The following is a 19,007-nucleotide window of genomic DNA, read 5'->3' on the forward strand; positions in this document are numbered from 1 at the left end:
CACAAACAAACCACCAGTCAACTTCTTGTTCAAAAATCATGTTTCCATAAAGCAGATATATGGAGGGCAGACACAGGGACAAGAAAAAACAGTTCTATGGTTGTAGTTTATGATGTAATTGACTTTGATTACATTGATTTGTTTATTTATAAATCATACTCTGTTCAATTATAGAAACTGCATTACATACAATATTTTTGAATATATCAATATATCATTAGAAAGTTAATAATCATAAATAAAACAGATATATATAAAAAAAAACATGCGAAAAAGATCTGGCAATTATGGGCACAATAGAGAATACACAAGGTTTACACAAAGTGATTTATTTGGTGTCAGCTTTCAGCTTATTAAACACGTCATAGTCTCGAAATCAAAACATATCCTCCATTAAGGAACAGAAAACAAATGCAAAAGGTATGTACATTTTAGTATTCAGTCAGCACAAAGATGTTGCATTCTAACTATTAACATATCTCATTACAGGTCAAAAATAAACACTCATTTTTCATTCCCTCTATTTAAAAACTGAAATGTTCATTTAGATGCTTGGTATATTTTCTAAAACATGATATAAGCCATTTCCTCTATTTCCTCTGATAACATTGTCTTGCAAATCAAAATAGTTGAGGCACATGAACACAAATATTTTTTTTTAATAATTACAGACCAACTGTTAGATGCATGGCCCCTATAATTAAGTTAGAAGCAATAGGTGCAATAATCTGAATTTACAAAAAGCCGTTGATCTCGTTAAACGGTGCAACTGCCCCCGAGCACATGATACCGCAGAGGAGATAATGTTTTAGTTCACAGCCAGCTGAGTGCATAAATAAGTTGAGGTCACTGTACTTGTCAGCTCATAGTGGTTTGTATTGGTCCTGGCACAGGTTTGTACCCAGGTGGGTTTTAAAAGCCGTCTATTCGTCGGTGAAAGTAATGACATCATATTGGATGCCCTGCTGCTGCAGCTGCTCCAGCTGTTCAGGTGTAGCTTCAGTGTAGACTGTCTGGGTCTGTGCCATCGCTGCCTCTGCCACTGCTAAAACAACAAAGATTATCCACTTAGTTTGATTTGCTGTCCGGATGCTGTAGTTATTACTGACTTCCATATTGGTGATTTCATTTGTCATGTTATTGTTTGGCTCAGAATCTGGTCGCCCAAAGGATTTTATCTGTTGTTTTCCAACTACTATTGGTTTATATCCACCATAAAACAAAAATAAATAGAACAAATACATTTCCTGGATTTCAGGGACCAAATTGTTGACATTAATTTTAAGTTTAACAATCAACGTGCACCTAAACCGTTAGATCTGTCGTCAAGCTTCTTAAATTAAGAGTCAGCTGCACAAGAGACACGTTTTGTTTTTGATGTTATTTCATCATTTTATGACTAACATGCTTTTCTACAGCTGACATTCAGCTTTAAATGAGGGCATCTTTAAATAGACCATCAAACTGGATCCCGCTCTTAATTACACTAGGAAGCTGTAATAATGCACATGGAAAATAGATAAAAAGAAAAATACTCAATAATGAGCCTGACATCAAAGTATTCAGATTTATAATATCTTGAATAGTAATTGATGCATATGTGCTTTCATCTTATGTGTACAGAGTGTTTTATTGAAATATTATGTTACCTGATTTTGATACCAATATGAGAAGAGGGAGTCAATAACTGAGGTCTGCATCCAAATATAAACAATCTAGTACTGTACTGGGCTGGCAGACTGAGTATTAAATAAGTAGAGAGGGATCTGCTCCTACCTGTGACAGCAGAGTGGGCAGCAGCCTCCAGATCTTCAGGATTCACCACCTGTTGCTCTGAGCTGACAGGTAGATACTGGATCTGACCGTCGTGACTCACAGCGATCTGGAAATATGAAAAATATGGAGCGATGAGCCTTTGTCAAAACAAAAAATTCTCACTCTGAGTTTAGATGACCTGCTTCACCTGTTGCTCCTGCACAAAGGCCCCGTCGTGTTCGTACTGGATGATCTGTCCATCTGGCATCTGAGGGACGGTAACAGAGATCAGTCAGACACAGTGTCACCTTCAAACACCACATGTATGCATCATTAGTTAAGGTCACTTCTTGACCCACAACCTTGGGAACTTCGATGCAATCTGCAAAAAGGGCCTGCAGAGAATCTATTTTCTACGCAGACTAAACTCTTTTAATGAAGAAAAGACCTTGGTTGTTTTATTTTATAGATCTTTTAATGAGTCTGTTCTTTTTATTCTGGCCTCTCTGCACAAAATAAGAACCGTATGTCCAGAAATAAACGATGCCAGCAAAAATCTACAAAAACCTAGTTCTGCAAAAAGCTCAGGTAGTTTTATCCAGTCCTGACCATCCTCTCCGTACCAGATTCATCCCTCTTCCTTCAGGATGGAGATATAGGCAGACTAAGGCCAAATAGGCCAAACAGGTACAAATGCTCTTTTATCCCCTGTGCAATCAGTTCGCACTACTCTTAATCTGCACTTTTTTTACGTGTTGCACCTCACTTTACAAAACTGTTCTGTTTGATTGGTTCTTAACCCAGGTTTGGTGGTTTTATGGTTCTAATGTTTTTATGTTCTTTTGTACTCCTATGTATCTTCTATTGTTTTTATTATCTTCATGTGCACCACTGCAAAAATAAATTCCCCCTGTGGGACAATAAAAGCTCTGAACCGAACTGAACTGAACTGAACTGAACTGTTCTTGAGAGATGATACACTGACCTGTATGTGGTTGCCATCAGCTACTACAACGTACTCCTGAGGGATCAAGTGTTGCACTCCATCCTGTGAGATGATATACTGGACCTGAAAGAGGACACGAAACATGAGATGAAAACAAAGAGACATCACAAAGCCTTTGTTATAAAGATATATAAATATACGTATATACAGTGTGTGTGCGTTTTGTCTTACATGCCATTATGGTTACATGCATGCACACATAAAGAGGGAGTTTCTTACCTCCGTCACCTGGTTGTCTCCTGTCATCAGGTGCTGAACCGTCTGTCCATCTAGGGTGGTTATTTGTTGAATGTATGTACCCTCCTCCTGACAATGCAAACATTTATTCGTTTAATCTCTCAATGTAGTTTGCAAAGTTTCTAATACGCCAGGTAACATATAAAAGCTGGTACCTGGTCTGATAGCGTCTGCTCCTGAGCTACAATGATGTGGTCCTGTCCCAAGGCCTGCAACCGCTCTGGAGTGATCACAGTCTGATGTCCCTGCAGGGCTGTTGTTGTTCATACACACACGTTTGAGATTCACTTTACATGAACGTGGCTTCGGTTTATGACCTATAAATCAGTTGTGAAGCCTACTGTATGCATTCATTTATTTTTTACTTTGTCAGCACAAACCCAGCTGCAAGTCAAGTTCCTTACACTGCAGTGTGGCGAGCGCCTCCTCATCGCTGTTGACTATGATGGTCTGCTGAGATGTGGCGGTGCGGTTCTTGCGAGTAGGATGATCCTGATTGTGGAGACGCTCCATGTGGAACTTCAGATGGCCATTGCGGTTAAACCTGAGATAGTGGGCAAAAAAACCAAAACAATCATCATTAGTATTCATTATCACTTTATGGTCTAATACATGAATATTTGATGATGACTAAAAACTAATTTTATGGAAAACAAATTACTTCTGTTGATACCTTTGTCCACAAAGTTTGCAAGAAAAGGGTTTCTCATTAGTGTGAGTCATCATGTGTCTGCGCAGATCTTTCTTGTTCTTGGAGGCAAAGCTGCAGTTTGGACACTTGTGTGGACGTAGGTAGGAATGCAGCTCCATGTGAGCCTAAAACAAGACAAGGCTAACAATCACTGTCAGCAGAGTAAAAGTCCAAAGGACAGAGATGTCTTTTAAATGAAAGGACGCAGCGTAACCATGCTGCACAATTTTAAGACATTCTTCACCTTGACCTCAGGCCAAGAGGTGGAGGTAAAGTCACAGTCAGGACACTTGAAAGTGTTGGAGTCCAAGTGCGCCCTCTTGTGGTTCTCCATGTCAGAGCGTCCATGGAAAGACTCCATGCAGATTCGGCAGGAAAACCTCTTGGCGCTGAGACTTGGAGAGGTCACTGCAGATGGAGAGGCTGGAGCTTCACTGCTCAGCTGTCAGTAAAAAAACAGCCCAGTCAGAGAGAAAGGAATAGTGAAAAGTACATCTCTATATGACAAAAATGAAACTGGTAGTTACCTCAACTTGTTGCAATACACCATCAGGCAGTGCAGAAGTAAGGTAGTACTTGTCGCTTTTAACGCTCTCTGATCCAGAGACCTCTAAAGCCTGAGAGGGGCTGCTCTCTCCATTACTGCAAAAACAGCAATTCAGTGGCATTACAGACGGTTGATACATCGAGAACCTCATCAAAACAAAAAGTCAATTGAATACTCAGTGTAACAACATAATGTTTGTCCTAATCAGGGAAAAGCAGCCTATGTTGTGTTACCTGTATTCAGGACTATGGATTTCCTCAGCAGTCTGCTCCACCACACTGAAGTCCCCACCTCCTTCGTAAGCTTCGATGGCGATCTGGGTGAGCTCTCCTGTTTCAGAGGTGGCTGCCTCGTAGGCCTCCTGTAGCACCGTCTCCCCGTTCTCAGATACATGGAAGGTCATGACCTTTTGAGCCTGGCCAGGTGCTGTGGTCACTGTACTCCAAGTGCCCTTCTCCAAAGCTTTGCTGCCTTCTGACTTTAGCACTGCCATCTAAGGAGCAGTATTCACACACACGCACACATATTACAGAGTATCAGCACATTTTATATATTATATATTATATTGTATATCTAAACTGAAAGATTTCAATCTAACAGCACCAACCTGCAAGGAGTTTCCGACCAATTCCCGGGCGTTGCTCATATTCAGCAGCAGGTCCAGGGCGTTCTGTGCAGACAGATCACTGGATTCAGCTGAGGAGAACATGGAGACAAAGTCAGACAGATGAAGTAACACATCAGAGAATGCTAAAATATCTCTCATTTGAAATCATCACTGACCTTGTTCATAGATAATGGTGGTGTTTCCCAATGCATCCTGGGACACTGATGCATTTTCCATCCCCTGCATTGCTTGTAGTGTCGCAGAATCTACTGCAACCTAATGAATGAAGGAGAAAAAACATTTACAGTGTATTATCTTCCAAAATGTGACAAGCTAAAATCAAAATTGGACCTTAGACAAACGACCTGACATCTAACAGACTTACTATGGTGTTCTGCAAGCCCGGTGTGTCGTCATGTTGTTGTTTGAGCTCCTCTATCTGTTGCAGGGTGAAGAAGGGTCGGCGGCGTCTCCTCACAGGCTCTTCAGGGTGAGACACAGACCACTCTTCAAACGCCTCAGGATGACGACACTGGACGTGTAGCCGTAGATTCTTCCTGTGCTTTGTCGTGAAGTGACACATTTCACAGGAAAACGGCTTCTCTCCTGTAGACATTAAATAAGCAGGGATCATACAGTGCTACATTCAAAAGGTGAGATTATAATAAAGTCTATGAAAGCCTTCCTGCAGCACTGACCTGTGTGTTTAATGGCTAAATGGGAGACCAGGAACTCCTCTTTAGAAGTGGAGTATTTACAGTAGTCACACTTGAAGGGCCTGTCATTGGTGTGAGACAGCTGATGGTTGAGCAGCAGCTTTTTGTTGTCACAAGTGTAGTCACAAAATTCACACTTGAACCTGGCACATACACATTGAAGAGCTTTTCATTACAATATCATCACAATATCATCACAAAAAGCATCAACCAAGTCGACTCATTCTACACCAAACAGATAACAGCAATGCATCCGTGTTTTTAAAGTACAGGAGAGTAAATGACAGAATAAATGGATGAAGTAAAATCTTTCGGTACTGACTTGCTGTCTCCAAGACTCTGGATGTGGGTCAGTAGGTGCATTTTGAATGTGTACCGCTTCTTGAAGGACTTGCCGCACTGCAAAGACGGAAAGGCATTATCCCCATCAGTATGAAGGGATTTGGAAAACTTCCCAAAGAAACAGGTCATAGGAATCCATAAAATCATATGTGCACTCACCTTCCTGTAAAGACTGTTTGTGACTGTAACAATTAAGATCTGAATCATTACATCTATTAACCTTCAGGAAATTTCTAAATGTTAATACCAACTATTCAGTACACTGTCACAACATCTCTCAAACACAATCACTTTTAATTCTTGGATAACACTTAAAATAGGTTACATATACTGACTTTAACAGTATGTTTTCTAACCTTATCACACATGTGTGGTTTCTCAGCGCTGTGGGTTTTCATGTGCTGGGTCAACCTCTTCTGCATGGGGTAAACTCTGTGACACACGGGGCAGGGGAACTCTGACACCTTTGGAGCCTGTAAAAATCAGCACAGAGCCACAAAGTTGACTAGTTAAGTCAGGGTTTATACAGGAATCTTGAAGTTAATTTTAATACCCTTTTAAGACATTTTCAAGACCTTCTCAATATTTTTCAATACCTCACCGCCACTTCAGGCTGTAACCATTTACATCAGTGACACTTTTAACTTAACAGTTTTAGTTTGTGATAAAGACTAAAATAGGTTAGGATAATAAATCAAAGGCAAAGTTTATCAAAAAAAAAAAAAAAAAAACATTGCTCCACTCTCAAAAAACAAAAACCAACAATCTTCTTTTCTATTTCATGTACCGGTCCATCTAATTCAAAGAAATACCTTCAAAATTTAAGACTTTATAAAGTCGTGAAAAGACTTTTTAATACTTTTTAAGGGTCTTAATTTTCCCAAAATTGATTTATCACCTTTTAATACTTTTCAAGACCCCGCGGATACCCTGTAAGTCCACAAGTCAGCAACAATCGACCCAAACAGAACCAGACTACGGTAATTCTGCTACAAGATGTATTAATTATTAAACCCACATCCACAGTTTATAGCAATTAGCAATTAAATATCAACCAAATAAGGGACATTTCTTACCAACTCTGTCTTTCTTTTCCTGCGTAAAGGAGAAGAAGAAAAAAATCTGTGAATTTATATCTGAAATTAATATTTTGCTATTTTCTTATACTTTCTATTTATGTCTGCGTAAGTAACTTACTTATCTTTGTTATGGACTGCTGAGTGACGAATGACATCTTTCCGGTAGACACTTGTGTAATCGCACTCCTCACACTTGAACGGCTTAGTACCCTCATGATTGAACATGTGTTCCTGTAAAACAGTCCCCAGACTTATAGAAACATGTTTGTAAGCTGAGGTTAACCTGAGCGTTGAGTAGTTTTACTCCAACTTACCTTGAGTGAGGACCAGCGCTTACAGCGATAGTTGCACTGGAGGCACTTAAAGAGCTCCGGGTCGTTGCCCTCATGCGAGTCCACATGGAAGCGCAAATCTTCTTGAGTGAGGAAGCGTGAGCCGCAGATCCAGCAGTTGTGAGGTCTCAGGAGCGGTTTGAGGGATTTATAGTAACGACTGGGAGATATTGATAATGAAAATAAACTTGTTGTGAAAGTTACCTAATAATATTTGCTACACAACTTTACATAAAAATGTGATACTTACTTTCGATTTATGTACTTCTTATACTTCTTGCGTAGGAAACGCTTGGAGGGTCGGCCACGTTTCCTCTGTAAAAACTCCTCCTCTGGCTGTGTGTTGGATGAAGGATCTTTGTTCTCAGAATCCGACTGGCTTATCGTGGCCTCAGCAGTGTCTGCATCAGTCGCTACAGCAGGACCATTGTCCAACCCGGAAGAACTTGCCTCTTCGGGTGCACTAGCATCAGTAAAGACCCTGGGCTTCTTAGCAACACTTTCTGCTTCTACATCAAGGACATGGAAAAGGAGAATGAAACATTTTTAATGCATCCTCTCTGTGCACACTGATTTTTATTTTGCTTTTATCAAATTTCAAAACCCACCTTTGCTGTTGTAGCCTTCCTCTAAAGAGCTGTACTTCCTCGGGCGGCCAACCTTACGCCTCGGGCGTCCATGAGAAGAGGAGGAAATAGGAGGAGTAGGCTTCTTCAGAGTGGTGGGTGGTCTTGCTTTGCACTCCTCATCTGCTGGGTTGTAGTCACTATCCTCTGGAGATAAAGAGAAGAACAGTGACAGGGATAAATGGATATGATTCTCATCCTGTGACGGACTCACTATCCCAGAAAAGTGTGAGTGTGGATGTTATCTGACAAGGGGTTAAATGAAAATCTTCCTCCCTGACCTTCAGGGTCGTCAATAGCACCCGCATCCACGATATCATCCTCCTCTTCCTCTGCCTGACGGGGCTCAGCGGCCTTCCCCTTTGCTGCCTTCCTCTCTTCAGCTTCCTCTCTCTCTGCCTGGCGTCGGGCCAATGTTTCACTTTTAGGAGGCCGTCCACGTTTTCGCTTTTTTGGCACATCCCCTGAACAACCAATATTTCACAAGGAAATTGAACTTAGACAATGCACAAGGCAGAGTGCTGTATGTGACCGTGATCCATTATCAGCTACTTTACCTGCAGGTTTGAAGTGCTTGTCTCTCATGTGGTTGATGAGTGTGTCTTTGGAAGCGCTCTTGTACGGACACATCTTGCACTTGAACTGCTGTACAATCACTACTTCCATCATCTCCTCCAGCTCAGCCAGGTTTGGAGGTCTGTCTCCAGAACCTTCTGCTGCCACCACTGTTGGCGTCTCTATCTCCCTGGACGGCCCAGCTTCGTCCTGAGGCCCCTGCGAGCCCTGCGGCTCCTCTTGGCTGGGCGAGCACTGTTGCGCCAGCTCTGGCTCTGGATTGGCGGTATATGTCCCACTGCTGCTGATGTAGGGCCCAGGCTGGCTCTCGCTACACTCCAGCGCCTCAGGGAGCCCACCTGAACCTGCGGTGTCCGCCAGAGGGTGGTCCGATGAAGAGCTGTCATCCACGTAGAGAGAGGCCTCGGGGCCATTGCTGCTTTCCATGTAACATGAGTGCTGGGGCTGCTGCTGGGAGTGCTGTGGCTGATCTGGATCCTGGTTCTGCTCGTCATCCTCGTCAACATCCCTGACTTGGTACCGAGAACAGCCTGGTTGCTCTGAGTCTGCAGCAGCAACACATTCTCCGCCATACTCGGCGCCGTACTGCCGACTGCTCTGGGACCGGTGATCTGCACTACTGTCAATGTAACTGCGAGAATGATGCGGCTGCTCTCCATCGTCCACTGCACACTCAAGATACCCAGCGCTGCACTCCACCACATAGTGACCCCGGCTAGTGGGGTTTGAGTCGGCTCCGCTGCATTCCACGTATCCAGGCAGGTCCTGGTCACTGTTGTCCCCGCTGTAATCAGGGAAGCCCGACTGTGAGCGCGTCTGGTCAGGCTCCTCACTTGAACACTCCACGTAGGAAGATGAAGACTCTTCTGTCTGGTCTGGGCCATCGGCACTACAGTCCATGTACTGGGAGGGGTGGGAGTGCTGGGGCTGGTCAGGCTGACTGCTGCTGTCCTCCGGGTAGCCTGAGTGTCCGGGTTGATCGTCGGGCTGGTCAGGTTCAAGGTTGCCCTGCAGGTCTCCCTGGTCTCGACAAGTAGATGTGGGACCTTCCGCCAGAGCTTCTATGGCTATACGATCAGACAGGGCTGAAGATGACATATGAGCTACCATAGGAGCACCTACAGTGGACAAATATATAGACAAATTGTGTATAGTTTATTGACAGGAATATGATTTTTCAATATTTCTATTACTTATTTGTGTGTCACTGTCTTAAGTGGCATTTGAATTACAAAAACCCAGTAGAAAATAGTTGGTGCCGTACATTTGGTCTAAATAAATTAAGCCTTATGAAAACAATAGTAATTTCCTTGACATTGTTAACTTTCAAAAAATGTATTCGGAGGGGTTGAAGAATTGATGAGTTAATAATAAGTGCGCTTACCATCATCTGGTCCCTGTAATATCAGATACTGTGTTGTTTCTGCAGCCCCATCTTCTGCACTGGTGACAGATATGCAACCTAATAGAAAAGCATAATGCAGAATCAGATAACTGCTACTTAAATGTAAACTATAAATGTAAATTTCAAAAAGTTAAAGCTGCTCAGCATAAAACATAAAATAAGATGGAAAAAAAGGTGGAAATACCATTCATGATGTCAGGGCCGATGGTGGACTCTATGATTTTGTCAATGGCAGACCCCAGGTCTGATGAGGTAGAAGCAGTTGAGTCAGAAACCATCATGGTTCCTTCAGACACAGCACTGGAGTGGACCATCACTTGGGCTGACTCAGACACCAGTACTGACTGAGTCACCGTGGAGACGCTGGACACGCTTGTGGACTGGGCCACGGAGGAGGAGTCTGGGAGGTGGACTGAGGAAATTCTGACATCTGTACTGGAGCTGGTTTCTGGGATGAACACCTTGACAAGGAGGAGCAAGAACACAGTGACATTAACATGAAACCTTTTGGACAAATCATCACTGCCATATTGTTTTCTCTTGGCCTAACTGTATTTGTGTTTTCTCCCACAACAATCACAAAACTTACCACAACTCCCTCTGAGCTCTGTCCCACGTGGCAGTCAGACTCTGGGGCCTGTGCATGAGATGCAGCAGCATCACTGCTGTCTGCAGACATGGCCTCTGATGACTCCATGCCCATGCCACTTTCAGATGGCTCCTCCATCCCAGCGGGGCCTGCATCACTGCTGCTCTCCACCTCATTTTCCTCTGAATCCATAACTATCAACAAAAAAATAGTTCAGCCAATAGAAACATTTTACTTAAAGCACTGGAAAGTCATTACTGAAGGTGAGTGGTAAAATGAACACAACTTGTGTCTTGTTACTTGGTTTGTTGGTTGTAAAATTGTCTAGAGTGTTTGCACAAAACATATTTTTTGTCACAGCGTTTACTTGATAAAAAACAACAAAGTCTTGAAAGCCGGAACAAAATCAGTGACAGATGGAGTCTAACTTTCTCAGCTGTAATGACAAAGGGAAACTGAATACTCTAAACAATGAGGAGATAATCAAGGTGAGACTTAGTTGCTTCTATTGAGCACAACAACATATTTCTATATTTCTGGATTGTGAGTAATTCTGGCATTTTGGGCAACCAACTTACTTAACCCTTTAGTTTTCATGTGTGTCCTTATGAGCTGTTTTTCGTTACATTGTACTCATGATGGATATGTAGAAATGTTAAGTCCAGTATGAATTCATATGGAAACAAGATCACTGCCCAAAGGTAGAGGTGGAAAGTACATTTATTATGCAACAATTTGATGTAGGACAACCATCTCTTCTCATGTTGTGAGACATAATATAACTTTAACTGTAAATGCAATTATTTTTACTCCAGAGCATTTGATCCATGCCATTTTCGCCCATCATTTTAATAAAATAATAGATGATGAGCTGTGCCATCTCTCCATGGTAAGTGACAAGTGGGAAAGTGTTTATTATTTCGTAAAACTCAGTCACGTCTCCACCAACAATGCCAGCCCTGATACCAGGGGTCTGCACGACTAACGTTAGCTCTGTGAAGTGTTGTCCCATCAAAGACGTAAAGTTGCATATTTCTATCCTGGCTAACATTTCTCACAGATTATATTGTAACACGAGACCCGATGTGGGCACCAATAGAGTAAAACAGAAACTTTAATGTCACTGGAGAACTAACACTAGCTCCCGATTAGATTAACCTTAACAGCTAGCGGTAGCAGCATTTAGCTCGGAGACCAGCTTTGTTTTCGTTTCACGGTTGTGTTTTTACATGGCAACAATGTGAAACGTCGTCTCCCATTTTCTGCCCTCAAAGTGTGAGTGGCTACAATATAACAAAGGAGTGGGATGAATAGCATAGCGTTGACCTAAACCAACTCGGACATTTGGACCGTGACAACAACAGCCTGCTCCAGGAGGAGGAGGACATGTGCAGGCCGGGGTAGCGGGGCCGAGCTGCCCTTCACCCTGCCTGCTGCGCGTCGCCATTTTACACCAGGCAGCCGTTTTTTTCCGTTCAGGCAATCTGAGAGCTCTACTGGGGACCTGCAGGGCCTCAGCTGCTGCGGCAGACCGCCCAAATACTCTCCCTGAAGAAAATAACATATTTTCCGTCATCGGCACTACGATCTTCACGCTTTTTTCTTACCGTATATTTTCGGTTGGATAGATATCCGTCGGTGCAGAGCGGCTAAACAGAAGAGAAATTAGTAACCGATAATTGTTGCCTCATTCTAGTCGGGCGCCATGAGTATCTCCTTGCTTCCTGTTCGTGCAACCGGATCTTATTTATTTTATTTTTATTTATTTTTTGTCGCGAAACTGGCCCGTTGTCTTGTCAGACTTATATAAATTCGGATAAGAAGTATTTTCGCATAGTGTTTTTTGTTCCGTACTCGTCCAAATATTCGCTAAATGAGATGTTTATAAACATTTAGTGGACTATTGTTTTTAGAGGAAGGCGTATTACGCAACTGGGTGCGGAGTAATATACATCCGCTTCTCTCAAGAGAGTGATTGAGGCACGATTAGCGTAAATAAAGCCATTACACATGACACATTTCTTCAGCACAACAGGGCGTTTTACACAATTTGTAGCGTCATTTCTTACCGTGAATCAGGCACTGAACTTACTGGCTCTTAATGGTGCATTAATGTACGCAAAAAAAAGAGAGAAAAACAAGGGAGTAACACGTTCGATTTACTGCAGGACTTTTATTAGACCACATTAGTTTTAGCTGATGCATCTAATAAAACTGCCTACTCAGTGCATATTATTATGGCCCATAAATCTTATTTTTACTGTGAAATGGAAAATACAAATGACTTTAACTCATTAATAAAAAAAAATATTAGGATATAGGAGTAAACACTATAAAAAGGGGCACCCAATTTACATAATTCTTTCTATGGACAGCTACACCCACACTTTGGTTTGGTCATTTGGTCTAAGTGAGAAATTTGGCAGGATTGTCGAGAAATATTCACAATCAAGTCATATTATAATACAATGTGATTCTGATGTGACAAACATGAGTAAACATTTATGATGAACCCTTATTAATTGTTTTGGTTACACACAACTTTAATTATGCAGATGAGGATTGTCGGCACTAACACATGTTTTGTTTGCCATTACTTTATCTCATGCAGATGCCCAGAATCAGGGATGCCTCCAGGGATTTTAGTACCATGAAAAGCCACCACATATCATTTAATATTGGGGCGGTCTAATATTTGTTAAGGGTTCTGTTACAGGTCTCATGTGTTATATTTTGTATTATGTTTGTGCCCTGTTGGTGTCTTCTGTTTCCCTTCAGGTTCCCTGAAGTGTGGCCCCAGGTTTAAAAGGGCAAGCCATACCCCCTCCTGTCTCTCTCTCACTCCCACCAGCTGCAGGCCACACTGCAGCATCCCAGGCTGCTCCTCCCTTTGTTTCGTTTTCTTGTTTTCTTAATAAACTGTCTTGCACTCAGTTTTTGTCCCCCCGTTTTTATTGTGTTGCTTCCCGTGAGCCGGGATTGTAACAGCTCTGTCAGTCACATGCCCTAAGAATTGTCTGGTCTTTTCACCACCATACAACACCCCTGTACAACATTTTTATCCTTTTAGAGTAATTTATGCCTACAAAAAAGTCCTGTTGTTACTCCCCTGTTCCCCACAGTCATGTGTTCTTCCTCCCTCCTGCACTTAATTAAGTAACAGTGGGATTTGTGCTTACCTGATTCATGCAATGGAATTGCAGTGTAAAGTGTGGGTTGTATTGTGTGGGAGTATTGAAGCAGAGGATGTGGGTAGGATAGAAATTCAATGGCAATGACAGGTATAGTTCTCAAGGCGTGTTTATTGCATTTAAAGTTAAAACCTTAATACAAAACATATCAGTCTCATAAATAACTTAAGAGGAGACATGTATTGTCTTCCAGTGCAAGTAATTGGCTTTGAAGCCATTTTCAGAAATACAATAGAATACAAAAACAAATAAGCTTTAGGACACAAAAATAATATTAGATAGTGCTATAAATACCAAAATAATCTAATACTGTTACGAGTCTGAACCTGTCAGACATTAGGAAATTGTTCAGTGAATAGAACTGGAATATGATCCAGGCAGCTTTTAGAATATTTACGTTTTGGTTATTGTCTCAAAATGTAGGCTTACATGATTTCACATGTTCACAGATTATCAAACTGAGGGCCAGTCAGTGCCAAAGACCACAATTTGCTCTCTTGTATTGAGTCATTGGCTTATTTTTAGGCCGACTGCTGTGTGTTTTCGGAGTTGCCGACAGCAATGATGGACAATTATTTACATCCCAGAAAGCACACACATCATACAACGGGCGCAACACACACTGCATCACATTCTCCCTGACACCTGATTTCAAGCTCATCGCTGATTCGTTGTCTCAGTCATGAGAGTCTTATTGTGAGCACGTGAGGAGGTCATATTTCACATAGCCAACACGGTCCACCTGTCTACGGGAGTTCATACGCCAGTAGAAGCGGTCTCGGCAGAAGTAGAGGTGACCTAAAGCAGAAAAATTGAAATTAGATGAAATGAATGAAAAGTGTAAATGATTGTTTTGTTTACAATAAACGTTTGTAATTGAGAGATCTATTTACCTTTGTACTGGAATACATCATGAGCATCATTTGGGACGCCACCGAAGACGGCATCTGTGTATCTGGGGTACCCATTGTCGATTTTCTGGGCCTTCACGTCGAGCCTGTGGTGATCAGACAACCATACCAGGGAATGTCATTAAAATGCCAGAAACAATCAGTTCTCCTCTTAAAGGGCAGACTTTTATAATGTTGTAAAAATCCTTATTTTAGCAGAAGGGTTTAAATGAATAACCACAGTGGAGGTGGGGTTAAACTGTCTCGTTAAAAGACCAAATAAATGCTAAAGAACAGCAGACATGAATGGAGTTGGGCTGAAAATCTTCCACCAACAACTTGCTGAAGGCTTCTAGGCTTTAGTGTGATATTTAACTCACCTCCAGAAGTTCTCCCCACTGAAGAGCAGGACTTTGCCTTTCCCCCTCTGCAGAGCTCCCTCCACCTTCTGAACGCTGTTGGGGAGGCCGAGCTTCTCAATGCTGCGGGGACCCAGAACGCTCTTCCCTGTGTACACCCAGAATCGGGCTCCTATAGAAAAAAGAAAAGACGCCATTAAGCTCATCTGCATTTTCGGTTCATGTGTTAATGCTGCCTTGTTCATCTACACTGTGTGGAGCCTCTTTACCTGAGAAGAAGTACAGTTTCCTAGTCAGAGAGTCCTCGAAAGCAGAGTCAATGACTGCTGGAAGAGCTGGCCATCTCCCAGAAATAGCAAATGGTCCCTGGAGTTTTTCATCACCGCTGCTGGACTTCTTCCAGTATTGTCTGTTAATCAGAACATAAAAAAATGAACACATCAGCACGGCTGGATTTTGTTGATGTTGTCAGTTTTTACTTCTGTTACAAAGACAAATAGGTGGATCTACTCACCCGTCCTTGAAGAAATGTAGTTGATTCTCAATCACAGTGATGGTGTCAAATTTGGTCAGCTTGCAGGGATCTACAGATGGATCCACAGGCTGTGCGGTGGTTGTGGTGGTGGGTTCAGTGGGTCTGGGGTCAGCTGTGGGGTCGGTCTCAGGATCTGGGCTGACAGTGGTGGGCTGAGGGGGGTTGGGGTCAGGGCCTGTTCTGCCTCCTGCATGGGGAAAAAACAGTAACGGTTGAGATAAATTACAATATTTTGATGTTGGCGTCGGTGTTGGTAAAGCAGCTTTTCATTAAATTACCGTAGAGATACTGAATGCCTTCAATGTCATCTTTGTTCAGGGAGAAGTCTTCCACATAGCTGTACATGGGATACATGAGAGCGTCCCTAATGTTGGAGTGATCCAGGCCAAGGGCATGTCCGAACTCATGGGCTGCCACCAGAAACAGACTGTAACCTGGAACACAAGCAGCGAGGAAGGTCAGTTAAGGACCGGTGTAAATAGATATCCACAGCATTTCAACTCCATTCATACTTCACTCACCCTGATCGGGACAGAAGCCCCATTTCTTGTCCTCATCATAGCTGTCAGTGGTGCCGCACCACAGCTTGCCATCTCCGCGTCCCTCACTGGTGCAGGAGTCGTACTCTTTACCCAGGAACACAAAGGGGAAGTGGCAGGGCTCTCCCTCGGAGTTTCCACCAATTACAGCGGTGTCTGGATAAACAAGGAATGTAATAACCACGTGTAAGACCAAAAGCCGTTGTTACAGCACTCTACTTTGTGTATGGATTGTTTTTCCTGTCACTTACCACGACTGGGACAGAATCCATATGACTTGTCATTGTCAAAGTTGCTTGTGGTGGCACACCAGCGGTAACCATCGCTGCGGCCCTCTGTTGTGCAGCTGTCATATTCCTCTCCCAGGAAGACGAAGGGGAAGACACAGGGAGATCCGTTGGCGTTCCCTCCGAATGTGTAGAGAACTGTCAGGATGAGAATCAGAGGCAACAGGATGAGCAGGTGAAGCAAGTCAGCCTGACACAAAAACAATGACCCTTGACCCGTCGAGATTTCCCCAGGTGAATAAACTGTCAAGCTTACGTTCACTTGGGCAGAAGCCGAATTTCTTGTCTCTGCCGTAGTCAGCTGTGGTGGCGCACCATGGCAGGTCGTCTGAACGGCCCTCGGTGGTGCAGGAGGTGTAGGTTTTGCCCTCGAAAGTGAAGGGGAAGTGGCACATGGCACCTTCAGCATTTCCGTAGCGAGTCTTCACAGCTTTGTTGACAGAGGGAAGGGTATTCATTTAATCCAGTGCATAATGTGAACACCAGGGGGAGACAACTACACATGAATAGTTGATAAAGGTGCCAGTAAGTATTGCTGATTACCTGGTCCTGTACCCAGGGTCCAGTACTCATCATCGTCAAAGTGGGCGTCTCCCTGCATACCCTCACCAGGGGGATAAGCGTGGGCCAGAAGACCATCCTTACCATCGAATGGGTATGGGTCACCGTGGTCTAAATAGATCATTAAATTACACGTCAATCTTTAATTTAACTAAAAATGTATTTAGCACAGTGTGGCAATTCAACTTTGTAACATCTATATGCACAAAAAAGCCAAAACAGCCGCCTTTCAAGGACATACCAGCTTTTCCAAACGATATCATGATGTCTGCTGTTCCATCAAACAGGCGGGTGAAAGTCAGGGGGGTCACATCGCTCCACACTTTGAAGGCTCTGGCAAAGGCGTCATCAATCAGGGGGCCGTCCATGTCTGGGGTGTAGTTAATGATCCTGTAGAGAGGAGCAGATTGAGACTGCTTACAGTCTTGTAACAACACTGGTCGGTGATATATCTACATCACAGACCTCTGGAGAGCTTATGAATATTGTCCCTTGCAGTATTAAGCAAATGATTACCATGCCATTACTACTTCTTTCTCACAACTCACCTGTAAGTGATGTCATTGTGGTCCCACTTGAGGTCTCCTTCAAAGGTTTTGTAGTTGGCCACATCGGGGACACCACAGCGAGGCCGTTTCATGGCCTCCACGGTGGACGTGTCCAGCTGTCCAGTCTCTTCCAGCCCCATCTGCCTCTGCAGCCTCTTCAGAGCCTTGGAGGTGGACACCATAGACTGAAAGCCACTGCGGTGCGTTGCAGTTTCCAAGTAGCCAAACCTCTTCAGATAATTCTGGAGGACAACATGACAAAACACATCAGTACGTTTGGTCCAGGAGGTTGAGCAGAGTGGGTCCTGATGAAGTAAACTTTTAACTGGAAAACAAATTATCTTCTTTCCTCATGTTTTTGTGACACTTGCTTCCTCTGTCACAAGCTTCAGTTTGGAGTAAAATCCCTTTCTTTCAGTTAACATTATAATTGGGCTTCCTGCTCAGGTAGTTATTTCCCTGCACAGCTTGATTGCTTTCTGGGATTTGAATCTATCAAGACAAAATGAACCATCTGCTACTCACTTCTGCCAGCTCCGTATCCGTCATGTTTTTGATGATGTCTCCAGGGAACGTGACATGGACAGACCTGCGAGGGACGGGAGAGCTCCATCCATCCTGTATGCCTATCCCCAAAACTAAACACACAACTAAAGCACAGTATCTCATGATGAGATCTACTGTGGATTGCTGCAAAATGTAACAAAAAAAATATATTTATACAAAAAGCCCTGCAGTGAACAAGTGCTAAGTTAACCAAAAGTGATTAAAAAGTGAGCCTCCTGAAGTTCAGCTGTGTTTCTCCTTTAGTATTGTCTTCCCTCCTTGTTTTGTCTGCTGGCTGCTGTTGTTGTCTCTCTGCTTTGTGCCCTTGTGGACCATGTATTTATGCAGAGTAACTTCCTAGTCACTTAACCTCATCCCCGCCTACTACCAACCTCAAACCTCCCACTTAAATGTTGACATACTGTCTTATTGAATGGGGAATTTCCAAAATATCTACATTTAGCTTTACCTAACAGCTAATGAGTGATTACCTAATTGTTTTTTTTTTTCAAGCTGGAAGGGTGTGGTATTGGGTGAAACAATGGTAGTGGTGGATAAGACTAATTATTATGGTTTCATTTATGTTATGTTAATAAGATAAAACATGCTGACTCAGGACCCACAAATATTATTAACCAAGTGATTTAATACTTTGAAAGCTCTGAAAGTTACTAATTACTAATTTTCATCATAAAGGCTGGTACAAAAAACTTTAAGAAGTTGCTTAGATGCAGTTTTGTCATAATTAATACTTGCTTATGTTGTGGTTCTGCATCAGTACAACACACTCATCATGAGACCCAGCCAGCCACTTCTGTATGCTTAAAATAGTGTTATATATAAATAAAGTTTGCTTCCACTTTTTTATGAATAGAAATTTCCTCCTTATCACAAGTCAGACTCTAAATAAATGGTCAAACTGGGTCGAGAATATAATATTCTCACAGAGAAACATGGAGAAATGTGCAACATGTGTGTCGTTTTATTTAAATAGCTTGGAAATCTTTAATGGTCTGTATTTTATTTATTTTTTTGAGTTATGC

The 19,007-nt window shown here is 42.7% G+C and overlaps 2 protein-coding genes across 3 annotated transcripts; both read right to left on the reverse strand.

The window, feature by feature from the left end:
- Positions 1-313: 313 nt before the first annotated feature.
- Positions 314-12,472, reverse strand: LOC146984564 (zinc finger protein 335-like). Of its 2 annotated transcripts, none has more exons than XM_085781842.1 (28): positions 12,116-12,472; positions 10,509-10,702; positions 10,104-10,380; positions 9,899-9,976; positions 8,496-9,632; positions 8,220-8,402; positions 7,921-8,085; positions 7,563-7,821; positions 7,295-7,472; positions 7,099-7,211; positions 6,978-6,996; positions 6,258-6,374; positions 5,882-5,958; positions 5,542-5,702; positions 5,229-5,449; positions 5,020-5,119; positions 4,844-4,932; positions 4,470-4,729; positions 4,217-4,331; positions 3,934-4,131; positions 3,672-3,814; positions 3,403-3,542; positions 3,154-3,251; positions 2,981-3,067; positions 2,741-2,824; positions 1,964-2,023; positions 1,777-1,882; positions 314-1,042 (listed from the first exon to the last, which is right to left on the reverse strand). In XM_085781842.1, exons 2-28 carry the CDS (start codon positions 10,698-10,700, stop codon positions 924-926), a joined length of 4,776 nt encoding a protein of 1,591 aa, XP_085637968.1. In that variant the 5' UTR covers positions 10,701-10,702; positions 12,116-12,472; the 3' UTR covers positions 314-923. The 2 variants fall into 2 exon arrangements, with proteins under 2 accessions (XP_085637968.1, XP_085637967.1); XM_085781841.1 differs by having other exon boundaries at positions 314-1,045.
- A 1,318-nt stretch (positions 12,473-13,790) lies between these two features.
- mmp9 (matrix metallopeptidase 9) lies at positions 13,791-18,270 on the reverse strand. Its single transcript, XM_085781843.1, has 13 exons — positions 17,944-18,270; positions 17,419-17,660; positions 17,112-17,260; positions 16,853-16,981; positions 16,566-16,739; positions 16,274-16,447; positions 16,005-16,178; positions 15,762-15,917; positions 15,463-15,670; positions 15,218-15,357; positions 14,970-15,120; positions 14,593-14,696; positions 13,791-14,497 (listed from the first exon to the last, which is right to left on the reverse strand). Exons 1-13 carry the CDS (start codon positions 18,085-18,087, stop codon positions 14,391-14,393), a joined length of 2,052 nt encoding a protein of 683 aa, XP_085637969.1. The 5' UTR covers positions 18,088-18,270; the 3' UTR covers positions 13,791-14,390.
- Positions 18,271-19,007: the final 737 nt, after the last annotated feature.

The sequence above is a fragment of the Trachurus japonicus genome, chromosome 7, assembly GCF_045865225.1.
Source record: "Trachurus japonicus isolate A0001 chromosome 7, Traja_1.0".
Taxonomy (NCBI): Eukaryota; Metazoa; Chordata; class Actinopteri; order Carangiformes; family Carangidae; genus Trachurus; species Trachurus japonicus.

Excerpts from the sequence above, each read along its gene's own strand:
- mmp9 (XM_085781843.1), bottom strand. The coding sequence starts at position 18,087 with ATGAGATACTGTGCTTTAGTTGTGTGTTTAGTTTTGGGGATAGGCATA. Across the intron at positions 15,358-15,462 it reads CTACATTTCTTCAAGGACGG|ACAATACTGGAAGAAGTCCA; the intron begins GTGAGTAGATCC and ends TCTGATTAACAG. Across the intron at positions 15,121-15,217 it reads GAAACTGTACTTCTTCTCAG|GAGCCCGATTCTGGGTGTAC; the intron begins GTAAAGAGGCTC and ends TTTTTTCTATAG.
- LOC146984564 (XM_085781841.1), bottom strand. The coding sequence starts at position 10,700 with ATGGATTCAGAGGAAAATGAGGTGGAGAGCAGCAGTGATGCAGGCCCC. Across the intron at positions 8,086-8,219 it reads TGCTATTGACGACCCTGAAG|AGGATAGTGACTACAACCCA; the intron begins GTCAGGGAGGAA and ends CTTTATCTCCAG. Across the intron at positions 2,024-2,740 it reads CTGATGGCAACCACATACAG|ATGCCAGATGGACAGATCAT; the intron begins GTCAGTGTATCA and ends ACCGTCCCTCAG.